Source organism: Engystomops pustulosus, chromosome 5 (genome assembly GCF_040894005.1).
Source record: "Engystomops pustulosus chromosome 5, aEngPut4.maternal, whole genome shotgun sequence".
Taxonomy (NCBI): domain Eukaryota; kingdom Metazoa; phylum Chordata; class Amphibia; order Anura; family Leptodactylidae; genus Engystomops; species Engystomops pustulosus.
In genome coordinates, this window is record NC_092415.1 from 69,477,713 (window position 1) to 69,505,523 (window position 27,811).

The 27,811-nt window shown below is 41.3% G+C and overlaps 1 protein-coding gene and 1 long non-coding RNA gene across 4 annotated transcripts in view; one reads left to right on the forward strand and one right to left on the reverse strand.

Moving 5' to 3' along the window:
* LOC140132909 (uncharacterized) overlaps positions 1-5,688 on the reverse strand; it is a 74,567-nt gene extending 68,879 nt beyond the window's left edge. For both annotated transcript variants that reach the window (XR_011855740.1, XR_011855741.1), the window contains exons 1-2: positions 5,171-5,688; positions 4,486-4,593 (exon numbers count right to left, since the gene is read on the reverse strand). This is a non-coding gene — a long non-coding RNA (uncharacterized lncRNA). The remainder of the gene's footprint in view (positions 1-4,485; positions 4,594-5,170) is intronic.
* Positions 1-25,174, forward strand: SOCS6 (suppressor of cytokine signaling 6). 2 transcript variants are annotated; one of them, XM_072152313.1, is made up of 2 exons: positions 1-95; positions 23,101-25,174. In XM_072152313.1, the coding sequence occupies exon 2, from the start codon at positions 23,224-23,226 to the stop codon at positions 24,820-24,822; it is 1,599 nt and encodes a 532-aa protein (XP_072008414.1). In that variant the 5' UTR covers positions 1-95; positions 23,101-23,223; the 3' UTR covers positions 24,823-25,174. The 2 variants fall into 2 exon arrangements, with proteins under 2 accessions (XP_072008414.1, XP_072008413.1); XM_072152312.1 differs by lacking the exon at positions 1-95 and adding an exon at positions 5,263-5,418.
* Positions 25,175-27,811: the final 2,637 nt, after the last annotated feature.

Sequence of the window (27,811 nt, forward strand, 5' to 3'; positions counted from 1 at the left end):
GTCGACACATTCCAAGCAAGTTATTAAAAACCCTCAGAGGGCATCTTCGGGCAGTACAGAGCCCACAAGCCTGAGGAAGTCATACTGTATATAAGGTAATTCTATGTTGCATTGATTTTCTATTGTGAGATTACAGTATATAGTATATATGGCATTGTGTCACTATAGCTAGGATTTTCTTAAAGGTTTGATGAATAGAAATTGTAACTGGCTTGAGGATTAATATATAATATGACAATATGTCCTCACAAAGGTGACAAACATAAGATACTCTTTCCTTTGGGTTTTTAATGACTGTCTATGTCTAAGGCAACCAGTACTTAATAAATCTGTACAAAGCATTTAGAAGTAAAACATTACAGGGTCCATGTAGCTTGGCTATAAAATGAATCAGTAAGGGCACAGTTAGAAGTTACAAAACTTCTTATGTGAAATAATCAAATGGTTCTCATCAGTTTCCTCTCCCGGCACAAGGATGGTTTTGTGCAGCAATTTAATCACAGTTATATGAAGAGAACAGCTTGCAAACAAAATCCTGAAGGATTTTAGCTTCTTTAAACTTATATCATTAATTCCGTTTCCAAACTGTCTTTCTGTACTGGATTTTTTTAAATATATTTTCGACAACCAACAAAATATACACTCTATTATTTGATGCACTGTTATACTAATATATAAAAATATTTTAGACAATATTGCCAATCAAATAGAGGAAAAAAACTAGTTCAGAATTATTTAGCTTAAAGGGGTTTTCTGGCATGATGTGTCATTCTTAGTGATGGGTATACACAAAGTACTAGAGGACATGCAGAACATAACTACAGTTCCAGGATCAGATGGACACATGGGTAAGGCTGATTTAGTATGTAAAAGTGTGATGATAGATTTCCTTTAACAAGTCTTGGATGACCAGTCTGATCTAGGATCTGTATTTAATCTGATGTATAAAGTTATTCTTGCTTCAGTAATTTGAGGTATATATTCACTTAAATCTCACTCTCGCTCCCATGCAGTTATATTGAAAGGCTCATTTTCACCAAGGGAATCTAGCCTGCTCTACTATACAGGCTGAGCTACCGGACTCTCTATTTCAGGGTGTTCTCAGGGAAATTATTTCCCTTCAGGTGGTCAAGTTCTATAATATACAGCGATTCAGAGATTGCTATTGATAACATGCTTAAATTTATTTGACTTTTTATTCATTCACTTTTAGAGGTAGAGGCTAAATTTGCACATCAGGGTGCCGCGCGTTGTGCTATTTCTGAATACCTCTCAATGTTCTAGAAGTCCAGAGGGATGAGGAAATTTTGATATGTAAAAGACCTGCTTTTCCATGCAATACCATACTCCTGTACGTCCTTCAGCAGTCCTTCAGTTACACAATCCGGTAAAATTCTGCTGAATATGCACGTACAAAATGGATTAGGAAAATTAGGGATTTTCCATATTGCTATTTTTTGCTGTGTTTTGGTGTCCACAACTATAGTTTTGTCAAAAACACTGTGGGAGAAAAACAGGTGGAGAAATATAAAAAAACTCCACAAGTTCAGACCCAGTCTTAGGTATTTACTGCAGCCCCTTAGTAGATATTGCTGCCGGAATGACAGTGGGGGAAATTTTAAGACTGGTGTTTAAAATGAATTCCCCCAATGTGACCAGATGCCACTTTAAAGTCAACATACATAGCCTTTCTGGGTTGTACATGAAAACCACCAGAAAAAACTCATATTGGATTTTTTTTTACTTGCAAAAGAGTATGTAACCCCCCCCCCCCTACATTTATGTCAGTACCTCTCCAGCAACTGTGCAACTACAACCAGGCTTGGCGCTAGCTGTCAGACTAGGTAAGTGGTGGCGAACACACCCTGCGATGTCCGTGCGGGCTAAGGCCCTGCCTACAGCAGATAAACCTCCCTAACTGAAGGTCCTTGAGTCACCCTACAAGATGACAGGGAAGACTTCCAAGATGGCAGCAAAGGTACAGAATCATATGGCAAAATGAAGCATTAGTCAAACACACAATAGCAAACAAAGATATCAAGAGCACAAGATACAAAGATTAGACTGAATAACCATCAAGGGGCTGGGCAGAATATAAGGCAGTAATGGACACTACCTCCAACACTGACTGGCTCAGCCATCCATCACTCAAACTGCAGCTGCAGACAAAACGAGTTCAAAGACGCACCCAGCTTTCCCAAAGATCAGAAAGGGAGCTGTCAATCACAGGTAGCACTGGGTGTGGCTTTCCTGCAAGAAGCCTGAAACCTGATGCTATCAGAACAATTTGTGAGTTCTGACAATTTATAAATGCTATGTACTATTCAGAAACAATGCTGGCAAATTCTGGAATCTTTTGATCTGAAAAGGGGCAGAATTTACAAATTCAATGAAAGGACAATCCTATTCACTTGGGTCCTGGGGGTGGGATGTCTTTTCACCCAAGTGTAGGAAAAGGTTGTGCAATCTTAGGATTAGTTCACATGTCGGAAATCAATGGGAGACCCTCAGGTGTTTCTTGTGAAAGTGGTTTTGTTGATTTAGAAAAAATATGTGGCATAAAAAGTGAAACTCCAGTAAAATAAAGAACAATTAAAGGACAGACAAATTCCATGGTAGAAAGCCTGACTCTTCAAATTCCATTGTCTACTAATCAATTTATTATTATTATTAGCAGGACTGCATGGAGCTTCTGTCTTGTAAATGTGGCTGATGGGGGGGGGGTCATATACAGCAGGAGAAGACAGGCGGAAATGTCTGGTCGTATGAATTCATATCAGTCATTGTTACAAGATGGGAGATTCATGAAAGCTGGGATGCCTCCACTGTCTGAGGAGAGGGCAGAAACATGGAATGACTCTGAATAACATACTGTTTATTGCCTTTTTTCTACAGTTGATGTACTTTTGAAGAAAATATTTCTAATATAGTCACCTTTAAATTTATAACAACTAAAATCTCATTGGTTGCTCGTTGCAATGAGTCCCTGCGCTTGTTATGCCCTAGAGATCATGGAGTTACAATGCAGGTATAGTTGAGACTACAAATGCTAGCATTCAATTCTGTAAGGGCGCCTTCCCACTTGCCGTTTTCGTAGTATTTTTAAAAGCATCCAAAAGAAAATGGGAGGGGGTTTGGCCAAAACGCATATGCGTTTGCAATGAAACAGACCCCCCCTCCCACTTCCGTTTTCGATGCATTTAAAAACGTGATGATAACGGTACTGTATATGTAGTTGTACTTTGCACCCCCTATTAGTTGGTTTACGCCAGAAACGTCCAGCAAAATTCCATTATGTTAGCATTATTTTTGGTGCACTGACTTTTCATAAGCCATGCACCATTTGTCATGCTTGACGTAAAAATGTCTGAAAACTGTGTACAACCCCTGATAATTGTTGTGCAGACAGTGAAGCAGAATTCTATTTTAAACAAAGTACAGGCGGTCCCCTACTTAAGAACACTCGACTTACATACGACCCATAGTTACAAACGGACCTCTGAATATTGGTAATTTATTGTACTTTAGTCCTAGGCTACATTAAACAGCTGAAACAGTTATCAAATGGGTCTGTAATGAAGCTTTAGTGTTAATATTGATTCTAATGACAACCCAACATTTTTAAAATCCAATTGTCAATTGTATATAAAATATATAGTTCCGACTTACATACAAACTCAACTTAACAACAAACCTACAGACCCTATCTTGTATGTAACCCGGGGACTGCCTGTAGTGGAATAATTCAAGTGGTGTTTATTCCCCAGCTGCTACGTTTCAGGTAGTTTTTGCTCTAGAAAGGCTTCGGATGAAGCTGAAACGCAGCAGCTTGGGAATAAACACCACTTGAATTATTCTACTACTTTGGAGTGCCGTTCGTCTTTGTTTTTCTATATTTGGAAAGACGTGGCTGTCCGGTGGTAGCGTGCACCCATCCCTTATCTTATTGCAGTGCCGTTAAAGAAATCTTTTTTTGTATACATATATATATATATATATATATATATCTATCTCCTGCTCCCATTAGTCAGTTTGGCTTCAGTCTTTACAATTACACTTACCACTTCAAGTGGCCTATAAGGCTATATAGATTTTTAAAAAATCAAATATGGCTGGGGGGAGGGGGTTGGGGAGATTATAAAACTCTAAATAAAACCTTTTCCGGTGCCCCGGTCTCCTCTAATGCCCTCTATCGTTGTCCGCCTCTGTTTGTTTACAGGCGCTTCTTTCCTTTTTTACTATTACACGCCTACTAAAGCTTGAGTTTGTGTGTATCAGGTGTGCAGAGGTAGTCGGGAAGGAAGCGCCAAACAGAGGGCGACTGCATAGCTCCCAACCGTCCCGATTTTGACGGGACTTTCCCGTTTTTCGTACCTCTGCCCCCCGTCACGGGCAGCTATGAGATTGTCACGGATTCTCCCCCCAGGTCCCGCTGTGTCCCGGCGCTGTGTCCCCATAGTAAATCCTTTGAAAGTCTGAACTCACAGTACAGAATGGCTTCTACAGACATCGGGAGGGAATCCTTTTCAGAGAAGTGTCGGGTTAGCGGAGAGCAGGGACCACGTCATCAGCTTCTGTGACAGGAATGGTAGACTGGGAGAGACAGAGGAGGTGAGTATATCTTGTTCATTGTTTTACTATTATTTTTTAACAATTTTGGACAAATGAAATTCAGTGCATAGTGCAGGGCTGTCTTACCAGCTGTGTTGCACGTCAGATTTATAATAGTGGCTTAGACCGTTTGATACATTTGGCATATGGTGTAACATATGGTGTAAAGGTCTGTATATGACTTTCAGGTGCAGGTCATAAATCCACCACATCTGGATTCACATGAAAAAAGTGTCAGGTAAAGTCGAAAGTGGAGTGTGAAGCCAAAAGTAAAAAAAATGTCAGTAATTAGGCGATGCGATAATTGTGAGGCATTTATTATACACCAGAAAATGAATGTCTCCCCTCCAATAAGTGGAAGCTGACTGTAGTTGCTCCCCTGATAGTCACACTCTATGTAAAGTCTGCCACAGGTATAAATATAGATACATAATAACATAAAAATGTACAATTAGAGCTGTTTCTGCGATGCTGATGTGTATATACTTCTCTAATAATATGAGTACATGAAGCACATATACACCGCCCGCTATGTAAAATCCCATTCTTCCTCGGTTACCTTGGCTTCCAACTAATCCCTCTCTGCCCTGTCTGTCTCTACACTGGTTTCAATAAAGTTGCCATTGTTTGACAGTTTTCCATCTTGCCGCGGGGGTTGCTGGGAGTTGTAGTCTTTATTTACCAGTCCTGCTCCTCCTCTCATGGCCGGCTCTGTGGGGCCGAACGGAGCAGCGGATTGGGTCGGTGACAGGGTCTGGCACAGGCCGGGTACGATAAGGCACAATAATCCGCTGGGCTCTTTATGAGGTGAGGACTGAGCCGGGTTACGGGGTAGTTTGCGGCCGGCGCCTTGCACCGGGGTAGGCCGTGGACGGGGCGCCGCAGGGAGAGGCCAAGGCTTTGTGAGGAGCAGGAGGCCTGGGGAGAGCGTGCAGGAGCCTGCTGGGGACGCTGTGCGCTGCTGAGGACGTGGCTGTATACAGGGGCCCCCGCCTGCTGTGCTCACATCTCCCCGTCCTGCTCCACGCACTTGTTGCCGTTGTTCTCCTCTGTACTTAGACTGCTGTTCACACCTGGATCCTGTAGACATGGAAAGTCGCACGTTAATCTGATGGGATGTGTGGCCGATAGTGATCAAGATCTCTGCTTGCAGCCATTGACTACAAACCTTCATTGTTTACACACTGCCATATGATGATGACAGAGGTCCCTGTTGCATGACATCAGAGATATTATCTAGTGATAGTGTCCAGGCTGCTGGAGGTGTACAGATAAGGAGAGGTGTAACCTAAATTTACAGGTGTTATCCTGCTGTCTACAGGTTATATGATGACATGTGACATCAGAGGTATTATCCTGCTGTCTACAGGTTATATGATGACATGTGACATCAGAGGTATTATCCTGCTGTCTACAGGTTATATGATGACATGTGACATCAGAGGTATTATCCTGCTGTCTACAGGTTATATGATGACAGGTGACATCAGAGGTATTATCCTGCTGTCTACAGGTTATGATGACAGAGGTGACATCAGAGGTATTATCCTGCTGTCTATAGGTTATATGATGACAGGTGACATCAGAGGTATTATCCTGCTGTCTACAGGTTATATGATGACAGAGGTGACATCAGAGGTATTATCCTGCTGTCTATAGGTTATATGATGACATGTGACATCAGAGGTATTATCCTGCTGTCTACAGGTTATATGATGACATGTGACATCAGAGGTATTATCCTGCTGTCTACAGGTTATATGATGACAGGTGACATCAGAGGTATTATCCTGCTGTCTACAGGTTATGATGACAGAGGTGACATCAGAGGTATTATCCTGCTGTCTATAGGTTATATGATGACAGGTGACATCAGAGGTATTATCCTGCTGTCTATAGGTTATATGATGACAGAGGTGACATCAGAGGTATTATCCTGCTGTCTACAGGTTATACGATGACAGAGGTGACATCAGAGGTATTATCCTGCTGTCTATAGGTTATATGATGACAGGTGACATCAGAGGTATTATCCTGCTGTCTACAGGTTATATGATGACAGGTGACATCAGAGGTATTATCCTGCTGTCTATAGGTTATATGATGACAGGTGACATCAGAGGTATTATGCTGCTGTCTACAGGTTATATGATGACAGGTGACATCAGAGGTATTATGCTGCTGCTGTCTACAGGTTATATGATGACAGAGGTGACATCAGAGGTATTATCCTGCTGTCTATAGGTTATATGATGACAGGTGTGACATCAGAGGTATTATCCTGCTGTCTATAGGTTATATGATGACAGGTGACATCAGAGGTATTATCCTGCTGTCTACAGGTTATATGATGACAGAGGTGACATCAGAGGTATTATCCTGCTGTCTATAGGTTATATGATGACAGGTGACATCAGAGGTATTATCCTGCTGTCTATAGGTTATATGATGACAGGTGACATCAGAGGTATTATGCTGCTGTCTACAGGTTATATGATGACAGGTGACATCAGAGGTATTATGCTGCTGCTGTCTACAGGTTATATGATGACAGAGGTGACATCAGAGGTATTATCCTGCTGTCTATAGGTTATATGATGACAGGTGTGACATCAGAGGTATTATCCTGCTGTCTATAGGTTATATGATGACAGGTGACATCAGAGGTATTATCCTGCTGTCTACAGGTTATATGATGACAGAGGTGACATCAGAGGTATTATCCTGCTGTCTATAGGTTATATGATGACAGGTGACATCAGAGGTATTATCCTGCTGTCTATAGGTTATATGATGACAGGTGACATCAGAGGTATTATCCTGCTGTCTACAGGTTATATGATGACAGAGGTGACATCAGAGGTATTATCCTGCTGTCTATAGGTTATATGATGACAGAGGTGACATCAGAGGTATTATCCTGCTGTCTATAGGTTATATGATGACAGGTGTGACATCAGAGGTATTATCCTGCTGTCTATAGGTTATATGATGACAGGTGACATCAGAGGTATTATCCTGCTGTCTACAGGTTATATGATGACAGAGGTGACATCAGAGGTATTATCCTGCTGTCTACAGGTTATATGATGACAGAGGTGACATCAGAGGTATTATCCTGCTGTCTATAGGTTATATGATGACAGAGGTGACATCAGAGGTATTATCCTGCTGTCTATAGGTTATATGATGACAGAGGTGGCATCAGATAACCAACAAAAGAACAAGAGAGAGGATACGTATAGTGGACTGAAGTAATATCAAGAAAACTTTATTGGTATATATAAATAAACACAGTAACAACAAAACCACATATGAATAAAAACACTTAAAAAAAAGTGCACCATGCAAGGTGTACTTAACCTCCCAGGGCCTGTGTGTCCTGGGCTCCCCAGCCCATAACCGACCAAATCAAGACGACAAATAAATGATGCAGAACAAGCGAAAAGGTGCTAAATTATAGCTGGATAACGTCAGATTGCAACAGGAAATATGCGCATACATAAAGTGACCAGTGCAAAAGTAAGCCAAGCAGTCCTGTATGTGGTGGCCTAAGTGCCCCAGGACACACAGGCCCTGGGAGGTTAAGTACACCTTGCATGGTGCACTTTTTTTTAAGTGTTTTTATTCATATGTGGTTTTGTTGTTACTGTGTTTATTTATATATACCAATAAAGTTTTCTTGATATTACTTCAGTCCACTATACGTATCCTCTCTCTTGTTCTTTTGTTGGTTATATGCTCTCCTAGTATACGTGGACTCCACCTTTATCTCTATACATCGGTAGTGCCTGTCCTACTCTCTGTTTGGTCAGAGGTGACATCAGAGGTATTATCCTGCTGCATTTATCTTGGTTCTGCTACAGTGACCAGTAAAACAGGACTGTGGATTGGTAGACTCCTTTTTGATGGAGCTGGAGTCGAAGTTCTGGAAATTGAGGAGTCTGACTCTGAAGTTTGGCTTACCGACTCCACAGCCATGGATACCAAGCTCAGTGTTGAGCTTGGAAACCATAGCTATTATTCGCTGAAGGTGGCCAGTGTAATGGAAACTACTAAAAAATATTGCACACCTGAACTGGACGATCATGTCCAGTTCTATGTTCAGAACCGGTAATTCCTGCCCACATATGTTGTGAAGTTGCTTGACCAAACTCACGGGCTTACAATGCTCCTTAGATTACCTTCTGATGGCTATTCCAGTTTGCTTAGTTTGCATGTTGGGAGAGGAGAATGGAGATCCAACTTTCTGCATTTCCCTTTGTAGTAGAAGTATAGAACATGTTTCAACATGTCTGATCCATTTGTTCTTAAAGCAAATAACGCGTACAACACTGGGCAGAAGTCAGGAGCAATGCTTATTGACTGACTGCTGTCTTATTGTTATGTGTACCCATGTGGTAAGTACAACAGTCATATACATGTATACACACACATTATGTATATCCCCATGGTGGATGACTGGCACAGAGGCGGCTGGAGGGTAGTATATTCCTATGCTATGTGCTAATTGCTTCTTTATGTTGTCTTGTGCGATTTGTTTCCTACCTGCTTTATCTATAGACAATTTGGCTTACATAAAGCCCCTGTAATTGCATGCCAGGCTCCAGTAGTGAGAACTGTTCCTGGCAACTGTTGTTATCACTTGTGATTCATCCTCTATAATCGCACAACGTGAAACAAGAACTGAGAAGGAGAAACATTGATAATTGAAATGCTTACCGACAAGGTGGTGGAGCACCGGATACCTCCCTCTGCACAGCCATTACTGTTGCCACCTTGTGTATTTTTCTTGGTTAAGATATGGTGATAATAATATGGTATATATTTGTGTATAAGCTGAGTTTTTAAGCACAAAAAATGTGCTGAAAAACCTCACCTTGGCTTATAGACAAGTCAATAAAAAAAAAAAAAAAACATTTGCATACTCGGTGCGGGGGGCTTGGATAGCTATATACCACTTGGGGTGGGGGGGGGGCTTGGCTGGCTGTATACCACTGGGGGGGGGCTTGGCTGGCTGTATACCACTGGGGGGGGGCTTGGCTGGCTGTATACCACGGGGGGGGGGGGGGGCTTGGCTGGCTGTATACCACTGGGGGGGGGGGCTTGGCTGGCTGTATACCACTGGGGGGGGGGCTTGGCTGGCTGTATACCACTGGGGGGGGGCTTGGCTGGCTGTATACCACTGGGGGGGGGGCTTGGCTGGCTGTATACCACTGGGGGGGGGGGCTTGGCTGGCTGTATACCACAGGGGGGGGGGGCTTGGCTGGCTGTATACCACTGGGGGGGGGTGGCTTGGCTGGCTGTATACCACTGGGGGGGGGTGGCTTGGCTGGCTGTATACCACTGGGGGGGGGTAGCTTGGCTGGCTGTATACCACTGGGGGGGGGTAGCTTGGCTGGCTGTATACCACTGGAGGGGGGGGGGCTTGGCTGGCTGTATACCACTGGAGGGGGGGGGGTTTGGCTGGCTGTATACCACTGGAGGGGGGGGCTTGGCTGGCTGTATACTACTGGGGGGGGGGCTTGGCTGGCTGTATACCACTGGGGGGGCTGTGACCAATGCATTCCCCACCTTCGGCTTTAAACTCGAGTCAATAGGTTTTCCCAGTTTTCGGTGGTAAAATTAGGGGTCTCGGCTTATATTCGAGTATATACGGTAATTAATAATAATTCTCATATAGCACACGAAGATTACGCAGTGCTGCACAGAGATACAGAGATTGCCAAATCGGTCTCTGTCCCCAATGGGGGTCATTCTAATCAACATAAATGATTTTGCCATGGATTTTCAATCAGATTACATGGTTTTTGCATTTTCATTTTTCAGTCCCCACCTTCAAACATCCATAACTTTTTTTTTTTTTTTTCATGTTAAGAGATGTATGGGGGCTTGTTTTCTGTATAACAAATTGCACTTCATAGTGGCAGTATTTAATATTCCATGCATGTGCTGGGAATATACTAAGTATGTGGGCATTTTACTTCACATGCATGACAACGTGCAAATCTCACATTGTAACTCATTGTTGAAAAAAGAGACTTTGTGTGACCCAAGGCTGCCAAAGCAACAGATCGGCGCTCCCCTATGATGTCACAGGTAGCGACGATCGGCGTCCCCTCCAATCTGCCACAGCCGACACGTGGTGTACTACCTACTATGTCACTCGTCATTAAGGGGTTAAATTTCCAGCACAATCTGGGTGGTTAACTCGCAGTGTCAGTTGAAGGGTATTGGTCACCCCAAGTCACTTACCAACTGCTATGTTAGATAGGTCTATGCCCACACATGTCTCCCATACCTTTCTTTCTATTTTTCAGCTTCTCCTTCTTTGTCAAAAGTTAACCTTAGAAATATGGAAATTAGCTGAAGTTCTTCAGGACATTGGCAGGGCACCTCAGGAATGTGTATCCGGAGCCCTAAGGTGATCTGCCAAAACACGTCAGTCTAATGTGCATAATTTTAAAGTGAAGCTTTGACCTCAAAAGGAGCAGTTGGAGAATAAAACCAAAGTTTTGGGTGGCATTTGTATGCATAGCCCTATGTAACATAGCAGTTAGTCCTCATAGAAAGCCCACTCACAATCTGTGTGAAATACCACAGTGTAAGAAGTCATACACTTCCGACGTCTATTATATCCTTATATACATGTGCGATCGATATGAAATGTAGAAAACCACTACCAGACTTCCCTGGGTCTCTGAGATCGCATATGAATCGGGTGGCTGGGTCCTTAGTTTCTCTAAAACTGCTCTGTTGCCGAATGTTGGGGGGCAAAAATAAGGTTAAATAACTGTTAAATTATTATTAAACTATTACCAGAGACACCCACACACATTAAAGGGAACCTGTCATCAGCATTTGGCCTAATAAACCACCACGTGGTATCTTATCAAACAGCATAACACCTTGTAGTATTTGTTTCTTTCATAGTCCAGTGTGGTGGCCTTATTCAGAAAATCAGTTTTGAAATGAGATGCAAGGAGGTGGAGAGTTTAATATTGATGTCAAGTTGGTGAGCTCTGAACACCTCCTCCTCTGTGGCTGAGATTATACAGCAGACTTCAGGACATCTGGTTAGTGATGTCTCTGGATGCAGGACCATAAATAACAGTGAAGGGAGCGTTCTCCGGAAGAGACAGCTTGGCTCAGTGTTAAAATCTCTGCCTCCTTGACTTCATACAACTTCACTTCAAAGTTAATTTTCTTGATGATGCCACCACACTAGGTCATGAAAGAAACATTATCTGGAAGGTGTTCAGATTTTTGGCAACATATTGGTAGTAGATCAATTTCTGCTGACAGGTTCCTTTTACTACTTTTACATCTTTTACTACTTAAAGGAAACTGCCACCATTCTTTTAGCTAAATATTGTCCCTGTTACATCCACATAAATCGCCTTTTATCCTTTATTACATGGAATCAGAGGGAGGCGTGTCCTGCTTGGCCGGTTCATCTGATCTAATCTTTCCCCATGCCTTATGCCTCCTTACTGGTCACAGTTCATGTCATGTGACCAGAGCGGCGACATCTCAGGTAATTTAGCCTCTTAACAATAGCAAACTGTACCCCATGCATGTATTTGACGACATGAAGTCACAGCAGCCTCCATGGACTTCTACTCATCTCCATCCTCAAGGGACGCTGCTGTGATTTCATGTAATCACATACATGGTGTACAGTTTGCTATTCTTAGAAGGCTAAAGGACCTGTGATGATGTCACTCTGGTCACATGTCATGAATGAAACACAAGGCACTGTGTAAAAAATTTACACAATATTTCCCATCTGTACCTAGAGCTTTATGTCTGTAGTTGAATATTAGCAGACAGTCCCTCGGCTCAGTGATTTGAAGAGACACAGAGCTGTTAATCAGAATAATGGGGCCTGGTTCACTGGCAGTCTTAGGGAGAGTAGAGTAACAGATACCTGATGTGAGTCAGAAAAGCTAATTTGCATATCAGAAAAACATCTGTAATTAAGGTACAGTGCCTCAGCGGCAGCTAATTTTAGATGATATGGGTAAGGACTTGTAACCCTTTATCAACAGGAATTGTTAGTCAGGGTGGTCAAAACCTGAAGACCGCTTCTCTTTAAAGGAAATTTACCACTGGGACTCAGCTCTACCCTGTGGTGCTCTGTGATTTTGGCACACAGTGGCAGGGGGAGATTGCACGGGAAGCAGGGAGGTGTGGAGTGGGGGCATGTAATAGACGGAGGGGCTCTGATGACTCCCCGGAGAGCACTTGTGCTTGATTTAAGTAAATATATCAGTTCATTTTTTAATGAAAGTACATAACTAAATCCCAAAATATATATAGGGCTGTATTCACCCTATTGGGAGCTATACCCGCTGCGTTAATGGTGAATATACCTCTATCCCAGTGGTAGATTTCCTTTATAGTGGTTGATTTCTAGTGTACTTGCATGACAGGTGATTCTTTCAACTTCCTTCCCTTTAAAAAAAAAAAAAAAAAATGTTTTCCTGTCACCATCTATAATGAATAAAAAGTGCAGTTTCTTCCTAGGCTGAATAGACTTGCGCTTGCTTATTCTTTGTGGGTTTACTACACAGTTTTCACTTACAATAGAAGGTAAAGTGATTTTATGGGAAACTCCATTATTGCCTTCACTACTGACGATACAGATTTTTTTACACCTCCCATCGACATAGAGCATTGCATGAAAAAGTCTCCAGCATAGGCGGCCCCTTCACCACACAAGGACTACTTCAGATGCAGCAAATATAAAATATACTGCAACATAGTAACATAGTAATACTGCAGTATATTGTATCAGCAATTCGACCCCTAGGAAGGCCTAAAGAGAATTGCACAACTACGTTATTCAGCGTTTTGTGGATTCTCAGTACATGTCACAGAATATTAAAGGGGTTTTTCCATGAAGAAAAGTTTAAACCCCAAGCTCACAGATCTCCGTCAGTGATGAGTAGTCCAAAGGACCCCTCATTGTTGCGATCTGTGGGGGTCTCAGCACCTAGACCCCGATTGATCAGCGACAGATAGGGTCTAACTTTTCTTTGTAGGAAAACCCCTTTAAATCCTGAAACCAGGAAGTGCAGTTTGTCCTGATATTAAGCCCTCATACAGGGAGAATATCAAAGGGTTATTTTACAAAGTTGTGGGCAGCAGAGGACAGACAGCTGAGTTTGGAGGGCAGGCGACATCCCTGTTCCATCTCTGTCCTTGTACATATTCCATGTAGTGTGGTTGTGGAGCAGCTTTACACAGGGGATAGGTCTGAATAGAGACAAGGTAGCCACTTTAGCTTGTTACTATCGTGTTCTTGCTTGTGGCAGCGAGCCACATATTTTGTTGTATACAGCTCCATAAATAGTGCCTCTTCCGATAATTAACTTGTCCAAGCAAACAGTGTATCTCACAGTGCAAGGATTCTTTTACAACTGTGTAACCAATCTATTCTGGTCTCTGTTTGCTTCTTCTTATCCCTTATTCATGTATATTCATCAGTGCAGAGGTGGTTTGGATAGGCCTTGACAAATGGGAGGTAATGGATAGAAAAGTGTCAATCTAAGGCTACATTCATACGATGTATGCCTGCTGTACCGTAGTGTGCCCGGGAGAGGGGTAGGGGATGCTCACCCCTGCCCCTCTCCATAGGAATACACAGCACAGTAGCAAGATGGGAACGTGTGCTGCGCCGTACCGCTCCCATATGGCACTGTAAAGCTCTCATTTGCGAATCCTGAATAAATTCAAATAAACATGGAAGTTGGCATGGTATAGCCTACTTGCATGTACACTGAATTTCAAAAGGGGGAAATATGGCTCAGGAGCTTGGGCTATACCATAGAAGCTGTGCCAACACCTGACCTGCTGGAAATATATTGGATTCCATGGCCAACGATAAGCAGATGGGTTCCAATTGGTTGTCATGACTTCTGAGGACTGTAAAGCCACAGTTCTAGTCCAGTGAAAATTGGGCAACTTCACTGCTAAACATCACTGTTGCTTGACTGCAAGAGCAAATGAGAGCCTCGAAAATGGTGTTCACTTGAGGTTGGAGTTGAGTGCAGACAGCAGTTGGAGGATGATTCGGAGAATGATCAGGAAGTAAAAACAAGAAGTCTGAGATGTAGTCACAATCTTGGGCCTCTTGCATGGCTGGCAATCCACGAACCCAGGTAAAAACAGTGCTGTCTACAGTTGGGCGTCTGTTCCTTCTGGAATAGATATACTGGTTTGGCTTAAAGGGGTATTCTCGTCTCAGCATTCACATTCAGTTTGATAAATCTTCCATATATAAACATTTCTTCAATTAGATGTTATTTAAAAAAATGTTCCTGTGTGAAGATAATTTCTCATAAATGTAGTCATTTTGTCCCCTAGAAACGGGATCACTTCCTCAGATACGGCCACCTCTGCTGGATGGATTTCACAAATAAACAAAAATTTTTTGTATATGAAATGTCCATGAGTTACTACATGTCCCACAGCCGTCCTGTGTTAATGATCGCTGAATCCAGGAGGTCAGGCAGTACTCTATAGCGCAAGTCTGGCCACTGCTGCCTAAATGTGAGGTGGTCGTAACCGAGGAAGCTATCTTGTTTCTAAGGGACAACATGGCTATGTTTATGGGAAATTATCTTCACACAGGAACATTTTTTTTTAATAACATCCAATTGAAGAAATGTTTATATATGGCAGATTAGTGAAACTGAATGTGAATGCCCAGACGAGATTACCCCTTTAATCTTGCATCATGTTATTAGACTTCTTGTAGGTCATACTTGGTGTTAAGGGGGCTGCCTTTCAAGGTTGCAAAAGGAGGTATTGTTTTCCATTTAACACCTTGGAAAATGTATTTGCATATTTCCCATGGACCCATGTGTGAGATGAATGCTCAAGCCACGGGTCTTGGAGCAGGTCATTTTCTGGTCTCTGTGGCTGGAGCAGTCTTTAAAGGGCACCTACCACCACGAATCTACCTATAAAGGTAGATCGGGTGGTAGGTGGATGTAAGGGACGTGAGGATAGCCCTTTTTAGAGCTAATCCTCACGTCCCCGCTAGCCTAGCATAAACTTTAATGCCCTAATATGTTAATTTAATTAAGCGGCTACCGGGGCGTGGAGTAGCCGGACACGAGGCTACACGGCGCGGCTACTCCACGCCCCAGTAGCTGCTTTCCCCCGCCTACCCTGTGATCTTCGGCGCGCAGCTCCTGGCAGCTGCGCGCCCTCGTCCGAGAAGCCGGAGTTCTGCGCATGCGCAGTAACTCCGGCCAAGATGCGCGATCTCGGGAACGAGGCCGGAGTTACTGCGCATGCGCAGAACTCCGGCTTCTCCGACGAGGGCGCGCAGCTGCCAGGAGCTGCGCGCCGAAGATCACAGGGTAGGCGGGGGAAAGCAGCTACTGGGGCGTGGAGTAGCCGCGCCGTGTAGCCTCGTGTCCGGCTACTCCACGCCCCGGTAGCCGCTTAATTAAATTAACATATTAGGGCATTAAAGTTTATGCTAGGCTAGCGGGGACGTGAGGATTAGCTCTAAAAAGGGCTATCCTCACGTCCCTTACATCCACCTACCACCCGATCTACCTTTATAGGTAGATTCGTGGTGGTAGGTTCCCTTTAAAGGGGTATTCCCACGTAGACAAGTTTATTAAATATACTTAGGATAACAAAATAACACATTGTTTAATTAACTGTTATTAACAAAAAACTTATAATTCCAACCTGTTTCTGTCCTGGTGTACACTATTTCAGTTGTCCCTAGACACTACTCTGTAACTTTGGGTCAGGAAAGCCATCTTGGATCTCTGTTTGATGGCTGTGGAGATGAGTTTCTCTGATCCCTGCACTCTAGCCCCTCCACTTGTATATCAGGATGGAGCTCACAGACACTCATTCACTGTTGGTAAAGAAGCTGCAAGCTACGGGCAGATAAGTTCTTTATCAGGGGGAATAGAGACAGAGGTACAGGAGATATGTAGCAGTGCTGACTGCTTGTAGTAGGCATCTCATGGATCACATCATTTCATCTCTGATTTGTCTTGTGTCTCTTTCCAAGTGTCGGATACTAGTACAGTGTTATGAAGCTAAATGAAAGTGTATATAAACCTTGTACCTTGATAACCTAACAACATTCTCAATACACAGAGAACTAGATAGATCATAATGTGTCTGCTTAGAGAGTCCTCACCCACACCCTAAAATTTTACACTGACCAGCGTAGGGAGCAATAGGAGCTAAAACAGCACTAAAACTAAAATTTTAAAGCTGTAAAATCTTTATCGTTTAACCCCTTATCACCGACACTAGTTTTCAGCTCAATGACCAGACTCGATTTTTCAAATCTGACATGTCTCATGATAATTGGTTATAACTTCGGAACGCTTTAACATATCCAGCTGACTTTGAGAATGTTTTCTCGTGACACATTGTACTTCATGTTAGTTATAAAATTTAACCCCTTCCCGACATTTGACGTAATAGTACTGCATCGCGGGAGGTGCGTTCCCGCAAAATGCAGTACTATTACGTCATGCTTCTGGCACCGGCTCCTGAACGGAGCCGGCGCCAGAAGCTGCAGTTGTCAGCTATATATTATAGCTGACACCCGCCTCTAACACCCGCGATCGGAGATTTCTCCGATCGCGGGTGTTAACCCCTGACACGCCGCGGTCGCGCTGACCGTGGCGTGCAAGGGGCATTTCAGAAGAATCAGACCCCCCCGCGGCGCTTACCGGGGGGGTCCGCTGCTCCGATCGCAGCCCCGGGACTGCCGGTGCCCGGGGCTGCGCGATCCTCCTGCCGGGAGCCGGGTCCTGCCTTCTGACAGGACCCGGCTGTAACACACTGAGCATGCGCAGCATGCTCAGTGTGTTACATTACACAGTGTAATACATCTGTATTACACTGTGTAATGTGAAGAAGAGCTTGAATCAGTGGATCACTTGTTCAAGCTAACCTGTAAAAGTTAATAAAAATGTTAAAAACACTACATAAAATAATTTTTTAATAAAAATAATTAATTAAATAAAGTTAGAGTCCCCTAAACACAAATATTCCCTATACACATGCAATAAAGTGAAAAAAACACAAAATCGCCAAAAAACCCCACATATTTGGTATCGCCGCGTCCGTAACAATCCGTACAATAACTCAGAAACATTATTGGACCCGCTCGGTGAATGCCGTAAAAACAAAACCCGAAAAACACGCCAAAAATGTACATTTTTCATAAAATCTCTACACAAAAATGTTCTAAAAAGTTATCAAAAAAGTTATGTGCGCAAAAATGGTACCACTGAAAAGAACAACTCAACACGTAAAAAATAAGCCCTAAACTAGCTCTGTCAACCAAAAACTATTAAAGTTACGTCTCCGAAAAGATGGCAATGCAAAAACAAATGAGATTTCCTCTATATTAGTTTTTATCCAGTAAAATTGTAAAAATAAATGAAAAACTATATAAATGATGTATCACCGTAATCGCAGTGACCTATAGAATGAAGATAATATAATATCTTTAGTGTACGGTGTACGACCCCAAAAAAATACGAAAAGAAAGTAAACCAAAATTAACAATTTTCTTTTCACCCATACATTCAAGAGTTAATAAAATCTCATCAATAAGCTAATGACCCACTAAAATGAAGTATTTGTAAAGTGCATCTCATGTCGCAGAAAATAAGCCCTTATATGTCCAAATTGCCAAAAAAATAAAGATTGTATAGCCAATAAAAATTGACAATGCATAATCTGCTTTGAATGGCGCAGCTTCCCTTCGATGCCCTGGCGTGTGCCCATACAGCAGGTTACCACCACATATGGGGTATTACTATACATGGGAGAGATTGGGTATCAAATTTTGTGGAGCGTTTTGGTATTTTATCCACTGAGAATTTGTACATTTTTTGAAAAACATATTAATTTAGCCAAAAAAATGTTACTTTCAAAATTGCATCCGATTTTGTTTTAACCCCTGTAAAACAATTAAAGGGTTAACAAACTTCATAAAAGTTGTTTCACGTACGTTGAGGGGCGTAGTTTCTATAATGGGGTAATTTATGGGGTTTACTTTTATTTAGGTCTCACAAAGTGACTTGAAACCTGAGCAGGTCCCTCAATAGCAGGATTTTGCGTTTTTTATGAAAATGTGAAAAATCGCACCTAATGTTCAAAGCCCCATAACATCCTACAATAATAAGAGTATGCATAAAAAACCATGTCCACATAAAGAAGACATTTAGTGAATGTTAGTTATTACGTTTTTTTGCGGTTATGACTATGTATGGAAAAAGAAGAACATTTTGAAGTTCAAAAATCTAAAATTTTTCCAAATTTTCACCAAATATCTGATTTTCTCATAAATAAATGCAAAACATACCACCAAAATTTTTCAAATAACCTGAAGTACGATGTGTCACGAGAAAACAATTTTAAAATCACTTGGATATGTTAAAGTGTTCCGAAGTTATTACCACTTATAGTGACACAGGGCAGATTTGAAAAAATGGGCCGTGTCAGGAAGGTGAAAAGTGGCTTCAGCGTTAAGGGGTTAAGGGATAAGTTTTGCATTTCATTCTGAAAAAAAGTAAAAATTTGGCAAGTTTCTAAAAATTCTTCATTTTCCAAGTGTGAAATGTTCTGCTTTCCAGACAAGATGTAAAACTACCCAAAAAGCTTGATAAATTACATTTACGGAATGTCTGCTTTATGTTGGGATGATAATTTATGCATCCTCTCATTTTTCTAGGATGTTATGAGGTGCAGAACTTTAGGTGCAATTTTTCTCATTTTCATGAAAATTGCTAAAACTCACATTTTGAGGGATAACTCTGCTTTCAAGTGACTTTGTAAGGCCTAAATAATAGTAAAACCCCATAAATTACCCCACTATAGAAACTTCACCCCTCAACTTCTATTGAGTCTTTTAACCCTTTAAGTGTTTCACATGGGTTAAACAATATGGACCTGCGATTTAGAAACTTTGGGATTTTTTTGGAAAATACATTAATTTGGGCCAAAACTGACAGTTTCATAATAAATAAAATGATGAAACGCCTAATGCCCAATTTCTCCCGAGTATACTGATACCCCATACTTGGTGGTAAACTGCTGTACGGGCGCACGGCCGAGCATAGGATCAAAGCAGCGGCATGAACAGCAGATTTGTATTGTCACATTGTACAAGCTATAAATTTTAATTTTATTTGGTAATGCAAACATATGAGGGCTTATTATTTGCGGGATGAGATACAATGTATAGATAATTCATTTTGGGGGTCTATAGCTTATTCATGAGATTTTATTAACTATTTCAAGGGTGACACAAACAAAATCATCAATTTGTATTTTGGATTTTTAGCACTTTTTTTCCCCGCTCACCGTAACGTAAAAATAATATTTTATGATTAGTCTCTGGTTCACTACGATTACGGTGATACCTCATTTATATATATATATATATATATATATATATATTTTTTATCTTTGCTCAAATTTAATTAGCAAAACCAATATTGGAGAAATCGCATTGTTTTTACAATTGACAACTTTTCAGGGCCATAACTTTTGTATTTTTCTGTTGTCAGTTCTGGTTGAGGGCTTATTTTTTGCGAAAAGAGTTGTTCTATTCAGTCGTATGATATTAGGGAACGTAGCTTTTTTTGATCACTTTTTAGAACATTTTTTGTGATGGTGTTTGATGAAAAATTGTATATTACGGGACGTTTTTCGTAGTTTTTTTTTTCGTCGTTCACAGAACGGGTTCAATATTGATTTAGATTTATTGTACAGATTAATACGGACGCGGTGATACCAAGTATGTACATTTTTTGTGTGTTTTATATACTTTATTTGCATTTTGTGTGTAACTGGGGACATTATGGGACTTTATTTTATTTATTTAATTACCGTATTATTATAAAATACATACATTCATACATTTTCCACCTTTTGGCTTGAACAACTGCGCATGCTCAGTTACATAGAGCCGGGTACTGCCAGGAAGGCAGAACCTGGCGGGAAGAGGAGCCAGAAGCCTCGGGTCACTCGCCGGACCCGGGGGCAGCGGCAGGAGGGATCGGATCCCCCGGTAAGCACATCGGGGGGGGGGGGGGGGTCCGATCCACGTGGGACACTCTTGCACGCCGCGGTCATGCTTGACCGCAGCATGTAAGGGGTTAAATAACCGGGATCAGAGTTTTTCCGATCCCGGGTGTTAGTGATATCACAGCCCGACACCGGCACTATACTGACCCGATGTCCCGAAATCATCTTCTGACGCGGCGCCGTAGAAAGGCGTCGTGTCAGAAGAAGTACCCTAAATGACCGACGTAGATTCTAATAGGGCGGTCATTAAGGGGTTAAACATGGCTAGGGGATTGAGATTTGTGGGAAAACCCCTTTAATGCATTCGGACTTGAAATGGCCAGAGGTCATGCTAACATATTTCCACAAGGGTAATAATGCTACCCTTTCCATTTTTGATGAATATTTTAGAAGAGGAGGAGTGTGAAATTTTAATAAATACAGAAGTGTCTATGCTGTTTGTGCAGATGTTAATGCGACCTCTGCACACACAGATGACCACAAACCAGTATTGTGTTTGTTGCCTGTCATAGGCACACACGACTTTATACTTATTCTGAAAGAACTGAAGCACTTGAAGATATGACACTTGCATCTTACATAGGCACCACCAACCTTTCTGTCATCCCTAGACTTGAGATTCTGTCTTCAGTTTTTGTTATTTGTGAAGTGTAAGTGAATACTGTGCTGTATGGTTCCTCTTTGCATTGCTATGTGGGTTGTTTATGCAGTCTCATGCATTTGTCCTTTACAGATTTAAAAATAGTGTTTTACATTTATAGCAGGTAGTAAAACTGTCATACTATTACATCTCTACAAGCTTATTGCTCCCAACGGGTGTGCATTATTTGCTGTTTATCCAAGTTATGTCTCAGAAATGGCCAATAACGTTAATACGTTTGTATAATAGGCATCTGAAAATTTTCAAATGTGAATTTATATATAACACAGTGATTACTGTATCTTTATCTGAGAAAAGCAGGAGTTTTCTGCTCTCGGAAAAATAGGGGATCTTAAACTTGCCCCCCCCCCCCCCTCCCCTCTCCCTAGCGATTAACTAAAAGAAATTTTGAACCAGACAGGTCATGTAAAAGTGTGCTGACTTGTTCAATTCTTTTTTTTTTTTTTTTTTTTTTGTTGCTTTTAGTGCCGAAACTCGAGTTCAGGAAAGGAAATCTACCAATTGTTTTCATGCATTGTGAACCAAATCTACCTTGAGAATGCAGTGGCTACACTGATGCAGAAAAATATCTTGTTTAATCCGTGAATTGAGTGATTTTGCTGAATAAATAAATATAAAATGATAATAATGAGGCTGTGTGGCTTCTGTTGCTGCTCGGCACTTCTCTTTTTACCCTAATTATGCACTGCTCCAGAGAATGATGGGTTAAAGGAAATTCATCATTGGTTTTCATGCATTGTGAACCAAATATACCATGAGATGCCACTTGATGCATATCTTGTATCATCCCTGATCCGAGTGGTTTTGCTCATAAAACACATTTTAAAATTCTGGACCTTGGGAAAGCTGGGTTGCACGCTGGCTGCAATTCATAAACACATTATACGGAGCTTCCTAACCTGTCCAGACAGGACTAATTAACCTGAGATTCATGACTCATATACAGCAGCTGGGGCATGGTGCAGCAATTGATTCTTCTGCCTGTCAGGGACAACATTTCCTTTAACCCTTAAAGTTTGTGTTGTCCCTGACGGGCAGAAGAATAAATTGCTGCACCATGCCCCACCTGCTGTATATGAGTCATGAATCTCAGGTTAATTAGTCCTGTCTGGACAGGTTAGGAAGCTCCGTGTAATGTGTTTATGAATTGCAGCCAGCGTGCAACCCAGCTTTCCCAAGGTCCAGAATTTTAAAATGTGTTTTATGAGCAAAACCACTCGGATCAGGAATGATACAAGATATGCATCAAGTGGCATCTCATGGTATGTTTGGTTCACAATGCATGAAAACCAATGATGAATTTCCTTTAACCCTTTAAGTTTTCTTTTTTTTTTTACACGTAAAGAGCTCTGTGACAGCTTGTTTTCTGCGTAACAAATTGCACTTCAGAGTGATGGTATTTATTCTTCCATGGCGTGTACTGGGAAGCGGGAAAAAAATTCAAAATGCAGTGAAATTGGTGAAAAAAACGTATTTGCTGCGTCTTGTTCTGGGCTTGGAATTTACGGCTCATCAGCCTGTCACTTACAGAACTTAGCTTCCCAAAACCATTCTAAGTTTAACAATATAATGCAGCTCAGGCAGGCCCCATCCTATATTGGTCTGTAACGAAATGTGCTCACAGCCCAGGAGAGTACTATGCTCGGCTAGCTTATTGCATGAAAAACTTCTGAAACATTGAAAGGTATAGAAATACTAATTTTTTTTTTTTTTTTTTGCTTTATCTACAGGTGATGGTTACAGAAGCTAAATGACGCCTTTTAGAAAAAGAGGTGAAGCAGTGATTAATGGCGGTATTCTAGGGCCAATCCATTGGAGAGTCCAACTGCAAAAGGACTTGATCACTTGCCATAATGAAGAAAATCAGTCTGAAAACATTTCGCAAATCTTTTAACTTGAACAAAAGCAAAGAAGAAAATGATTTTGTAATGGTACAGCAGCCTTCACTTAACAATAGCTTTGTGAAAGATGACTCTCTGTTTGGAAGCTGCTATGGAAAAGACTTGACAGGATGTGAAATCAACAGTGAAGATGAGAAAGGTGGGAAAAATAGGCCAAAAAGTGAGAGCTTAATGGGGACATTGAAAAGACGCCTTTCAGCAAAACAGAAACAAAAAGCAAAGGGAAGCACATCCGTTAACTCTGTAGAAGAAGACACATTTTCTTCATCTTCTGCGCCTATTACTTTTAAAGATGTGAGGTCTCAGAGGCCGTTAAGGTCAACATCCCTTCGAACACACCACTACAGTCCAACTCCATGGCCATTACGTCCAACCAACTCTGAAGAGACCTGTATAAAGATGGAGGTGAAAGTTAAAGCATTGGTTCATTCCACCAGTCCAAGCCCTGCACTTAATGGGGTTCGAAAAGACTTTCATGAGCTGCAGTCAGATAATGTGTATCAGGAACAAAGTAATACATTGAAAAGTACAGAGTCTCATAACGGAGATCTCCATCTGCATATTAATGAACATGTGCCTGTAGTTATAGGACTTGTGCCTCAGGACTATATTCAGTATACTGTGCCTTTAGATGAGGGAATGTATCCTTTGGAAGGACCACGTACTTACTGTTTGGACAGCTCCTCCCCGATGGAAATTTCTGCTGTACCTTCCCAAATAGGAAGTAATGGCTTTCACGAAGAGGAAAGTCAAGTGGCTCCGGATGTAGTAGTGGCTTCGGACATCTTTGTGGACCAGACTATGAATGGTCTGCTGCATAGTACCAATGGAGTTCTTTTTCAAAACTCCAGAGTAAGTCACAATGACGTCCCACCACTCTCCCCATTGCTACCTCCAGTCCAGAACAGTCAAATCCAAAGGAACTTTGCAGGATTTAATAGCACAGAAGCACATGAAAACATGCGGTGCCATTTGAATTTTGACCCTAACACTGCTCCTGGTGTGAGCAGGGTCTATGACTCTGTCCAAAGCAGTGGACCTATGGTTGTCACCAGTCTTACAGAGGAGCTTAAAAAACTGGCAAAACAAGGGTGGTACTGGGGACCTATCACACGCTGGGAAGCCGAAGAAAAATTGGCTAATGTGCCAGATGGCTCCTTTCTGGTCCGAGACAGTTCTGATGATCGTTACCTTTTAAGCCTAAGTTTTCGTTCTCATAGTAAAACGCTTCATACGAGAATTGAACATTCAAATGGCAGATTTAGCTTTTACGAACAGCCAGATGTAGAAGGACACACCTCCATAGTTGACCTTATAGAACATTCCATTAGGGACTCTGAAAATGGAGCATTTTGCTACTCCAGGTCTCGGGTTCCTGGATCGGCTACTTACCCTGTTAGACTGACAAACCCAGTGTCCCGGTTTATGCAGGTACGGTCATTGCAGTACCTGTGCCGATTTGTGATACGTCAATACACCAGAATAGACCTGATTCAGAAACTGCCTCTGCCAAACAAAATGAAGGATTATTTACAGGAAAAGCACTACTGAACTTGTGGGAATTTTGCAATTTGCACTTTGGGATCAAAAAAAGAGATTTGAATACAGTTTACAAATGTTCATTGCGCTCTCAATATTTTGCTGCCATACTGATATTTTAGTTCTGAGGAATAAATGTAATGCATTATTCATTTTTTTTTTCTTTAATAGTAAAACCTTAAAAACATCTGATGCGTGAAATCACCATCTTTTATCAACATCCAAACTCACAATGTGAACTTTTAGATTTTCCTATATTTTTTCATGTTCTTAGCTGCTATCCACTGTGACTATTATGCATTATAAGCACACATTTCATGTGTCCTTTACCACCGCTGACATTAAATTGAACCTGTAGATTTCAGTTTTTGTTACCTGTTTGTTTTTAAATTTGGGAATCCTACGTTTATTTTTATAGCCTAAAATATATATATTTATACACCTATGTACAGTATCTGTTAATATTAAGAACACCTACAACTGCTTTCATTACAGTATCACCACGTACATAAATGGGAATAATGGTTACTTTATAGCATTCAGTCATTTACTTACCCCCAAACTGTGACCAATTAGTTTCATTTGAGATTTGTTTTCTTATTATATGTGATAAATCTACTAAGGATATTTGATTTGGTTAATGTAGATGGAGCAGAGTATAACAATGCAAAGTTAAAGTTCTTCATACTATAAGATGGTATCCTTTCAATATCCTAAGCTACAAATCCATCCAGTACATGCTTTTACATATCGTCGGCTCACAAGATTCCACCATATCATTATTACCAAAAATGAAGCCAAAATGGGAAAAGTCCTAAGTACACAACATGAATCAATAGCTTATGACAGTGACGACAAACCTTTTAGAAGCCAAGTGCCCAAACTACAACAAAGACCCGCTTATCGCAAAGTGCCAACACAGAAATGTAATTTGTGATTTATACTCCCTTCTCTGCCACAGTTTTCATTGATACCAGCACCTGAGGACATCAATAAAGCAGAAAATAGCCCCAGGTGCAGCTGTCACTTTAAAATAGCTCTGTGCACAGCAAGTCCTGGGCTGTCTGGGACTGCAGGAAGATACCTGGAGTCATCTCTGGTGATGGCCTGAGTGCCCACAGAAAGGGCTCTGAGTGCCACCTCTGGCACCAGTGCCTTAGGTTAGCCATCACTGGCTTATGACATTCGTCTGTGCACATCTTTCTTACACTGCCTGTACCTGTAGTGTATTACTGATGGCAGTGTAATAAAGTAGAGGTGTAGTGTATGGCATTTATTAAAATCCCATACACACTGCGTAAAAAATTTGCAGCAGAAACTGCCTCCAATGACTTTGGATTCAGGCGTGGTAAGGGTGATCTCCTGGTTTGAACCCAGCTGTTCTTCAAAGCAAAACCCTCCACTCAGCTCCTGTTCCTCCCCTTTTCTTCCATTAAAGTAATCCTCTGCTCTGTTCTTATGTCATACATGCATGCTCCCAACGTCTCTCTACTTTCCTGTGTAGTAAGACATTTGATGCCCAAGTGTAGACTCTTAGGCCAAATTACACAAATCAAAAGTGCAGATGATAATGGGAAACTTTTGTCCCCCCTTCTTTCTTTTATCAGTATGTATAAATCCATTTTTAAATCTTATCAGTACAGGCGGTCCCCTACTTAAGGACACCCGACTTAAAGACAACCCATAGTTACAGACGGACCCCTCTGCCCACTGTGACCTCTGGTGAGGCTCTCTGGATGCTTTACTATAGTCCCAGACTGCAATGATCAGCTGTAAGATGTCTGTAATGAAGCTTTATTGATAATTCTTGGTCCAATTACACCAAAAATTTTGAAACTCCAATTGTCACTGGGGCAAAAGAAAATTTTTTTTCTAGAACTTCCATTATAAAATATACAGTTTCGACTTACATACAAATTCAACTTAAGAACAAACCTCCAGACCCTATCTTGTATGTAACCCGGGGACTGCCTGTATGTCTAAATCGGCTTCTCCTGGAAGACTCCACTGGCAGTTGAGAGATTAGTAGTTTCTGTTAACTTGAATTGTCACTTAACCCCTTAACGCTGAAGCCACTTTTCACCTTCCTGACACGGACCATTTTTTAAAATCTGACATGTGTCTATTTAAGTGGTTATAACTTTGGAACGCTTTAACATATCCAGTTGATTTTGAGATTGTTTTTTCGTGACACATTGTACTTCATGCTGGTTGAGAAATTTAATAAATATATTTAGTATTTATTTATGAAATAAATGGAAATTTGGCAAAAATTTTGAAAAAAACAATGTTTTCCAAATTCAAAATTTTCTACTTTTTGGAAAGTTGGTCATATCACTAAAATAACTTGATAACTAACATTTTCCATATGTCTGCTTTAACTTGGCATCATTTTTCAAACATCTTTTCCTTTATTTTGGATGTTAGGAGGCTTATAACTTTAGGTGCAATTTTTCAGATTTTCACGAAAATCATCAAAACCTACTTTTGGAGGGTCAATTTAGTTAGAAGTGACTTTATAAGGCCTACATGACAGAAACCCCCCACAAATGACACCATTTTAGAAACTACACTCCTCAAAATATTCAAAACAACCTTTGGGAATTTTGTTAACCCTTTGAGCGTTTCATGAGCGTGAAAGATAAATGAAAGTGAAATTAGAGAAATGTAATTTTATCTTACTATAGATTCATTGAACACTAAAATTTGCACCTTCACAATGGGTTAAAAAGGAAAATGCATTTTACAATGTTGAGGGCAATTCCTCTTGAGTATGCCAATACCCATTTTGTCACTGTACCCTGCTGTACGGGCACATGGGGGCACTTGGAATGGAAAGAGCATTGTTTCGTTTTTGCAGGGTAAATATGGCTGAAAAAGTTTACATGTGTCAGGATGCATTTGGAGAGCCATAGTGGTACCAAAACAGAGGAAAGCCCCAACATGAGACACCAATTTGGAAAGTACACCCCTTGGAGAGTTTAGCAACGTGTAATTTGTG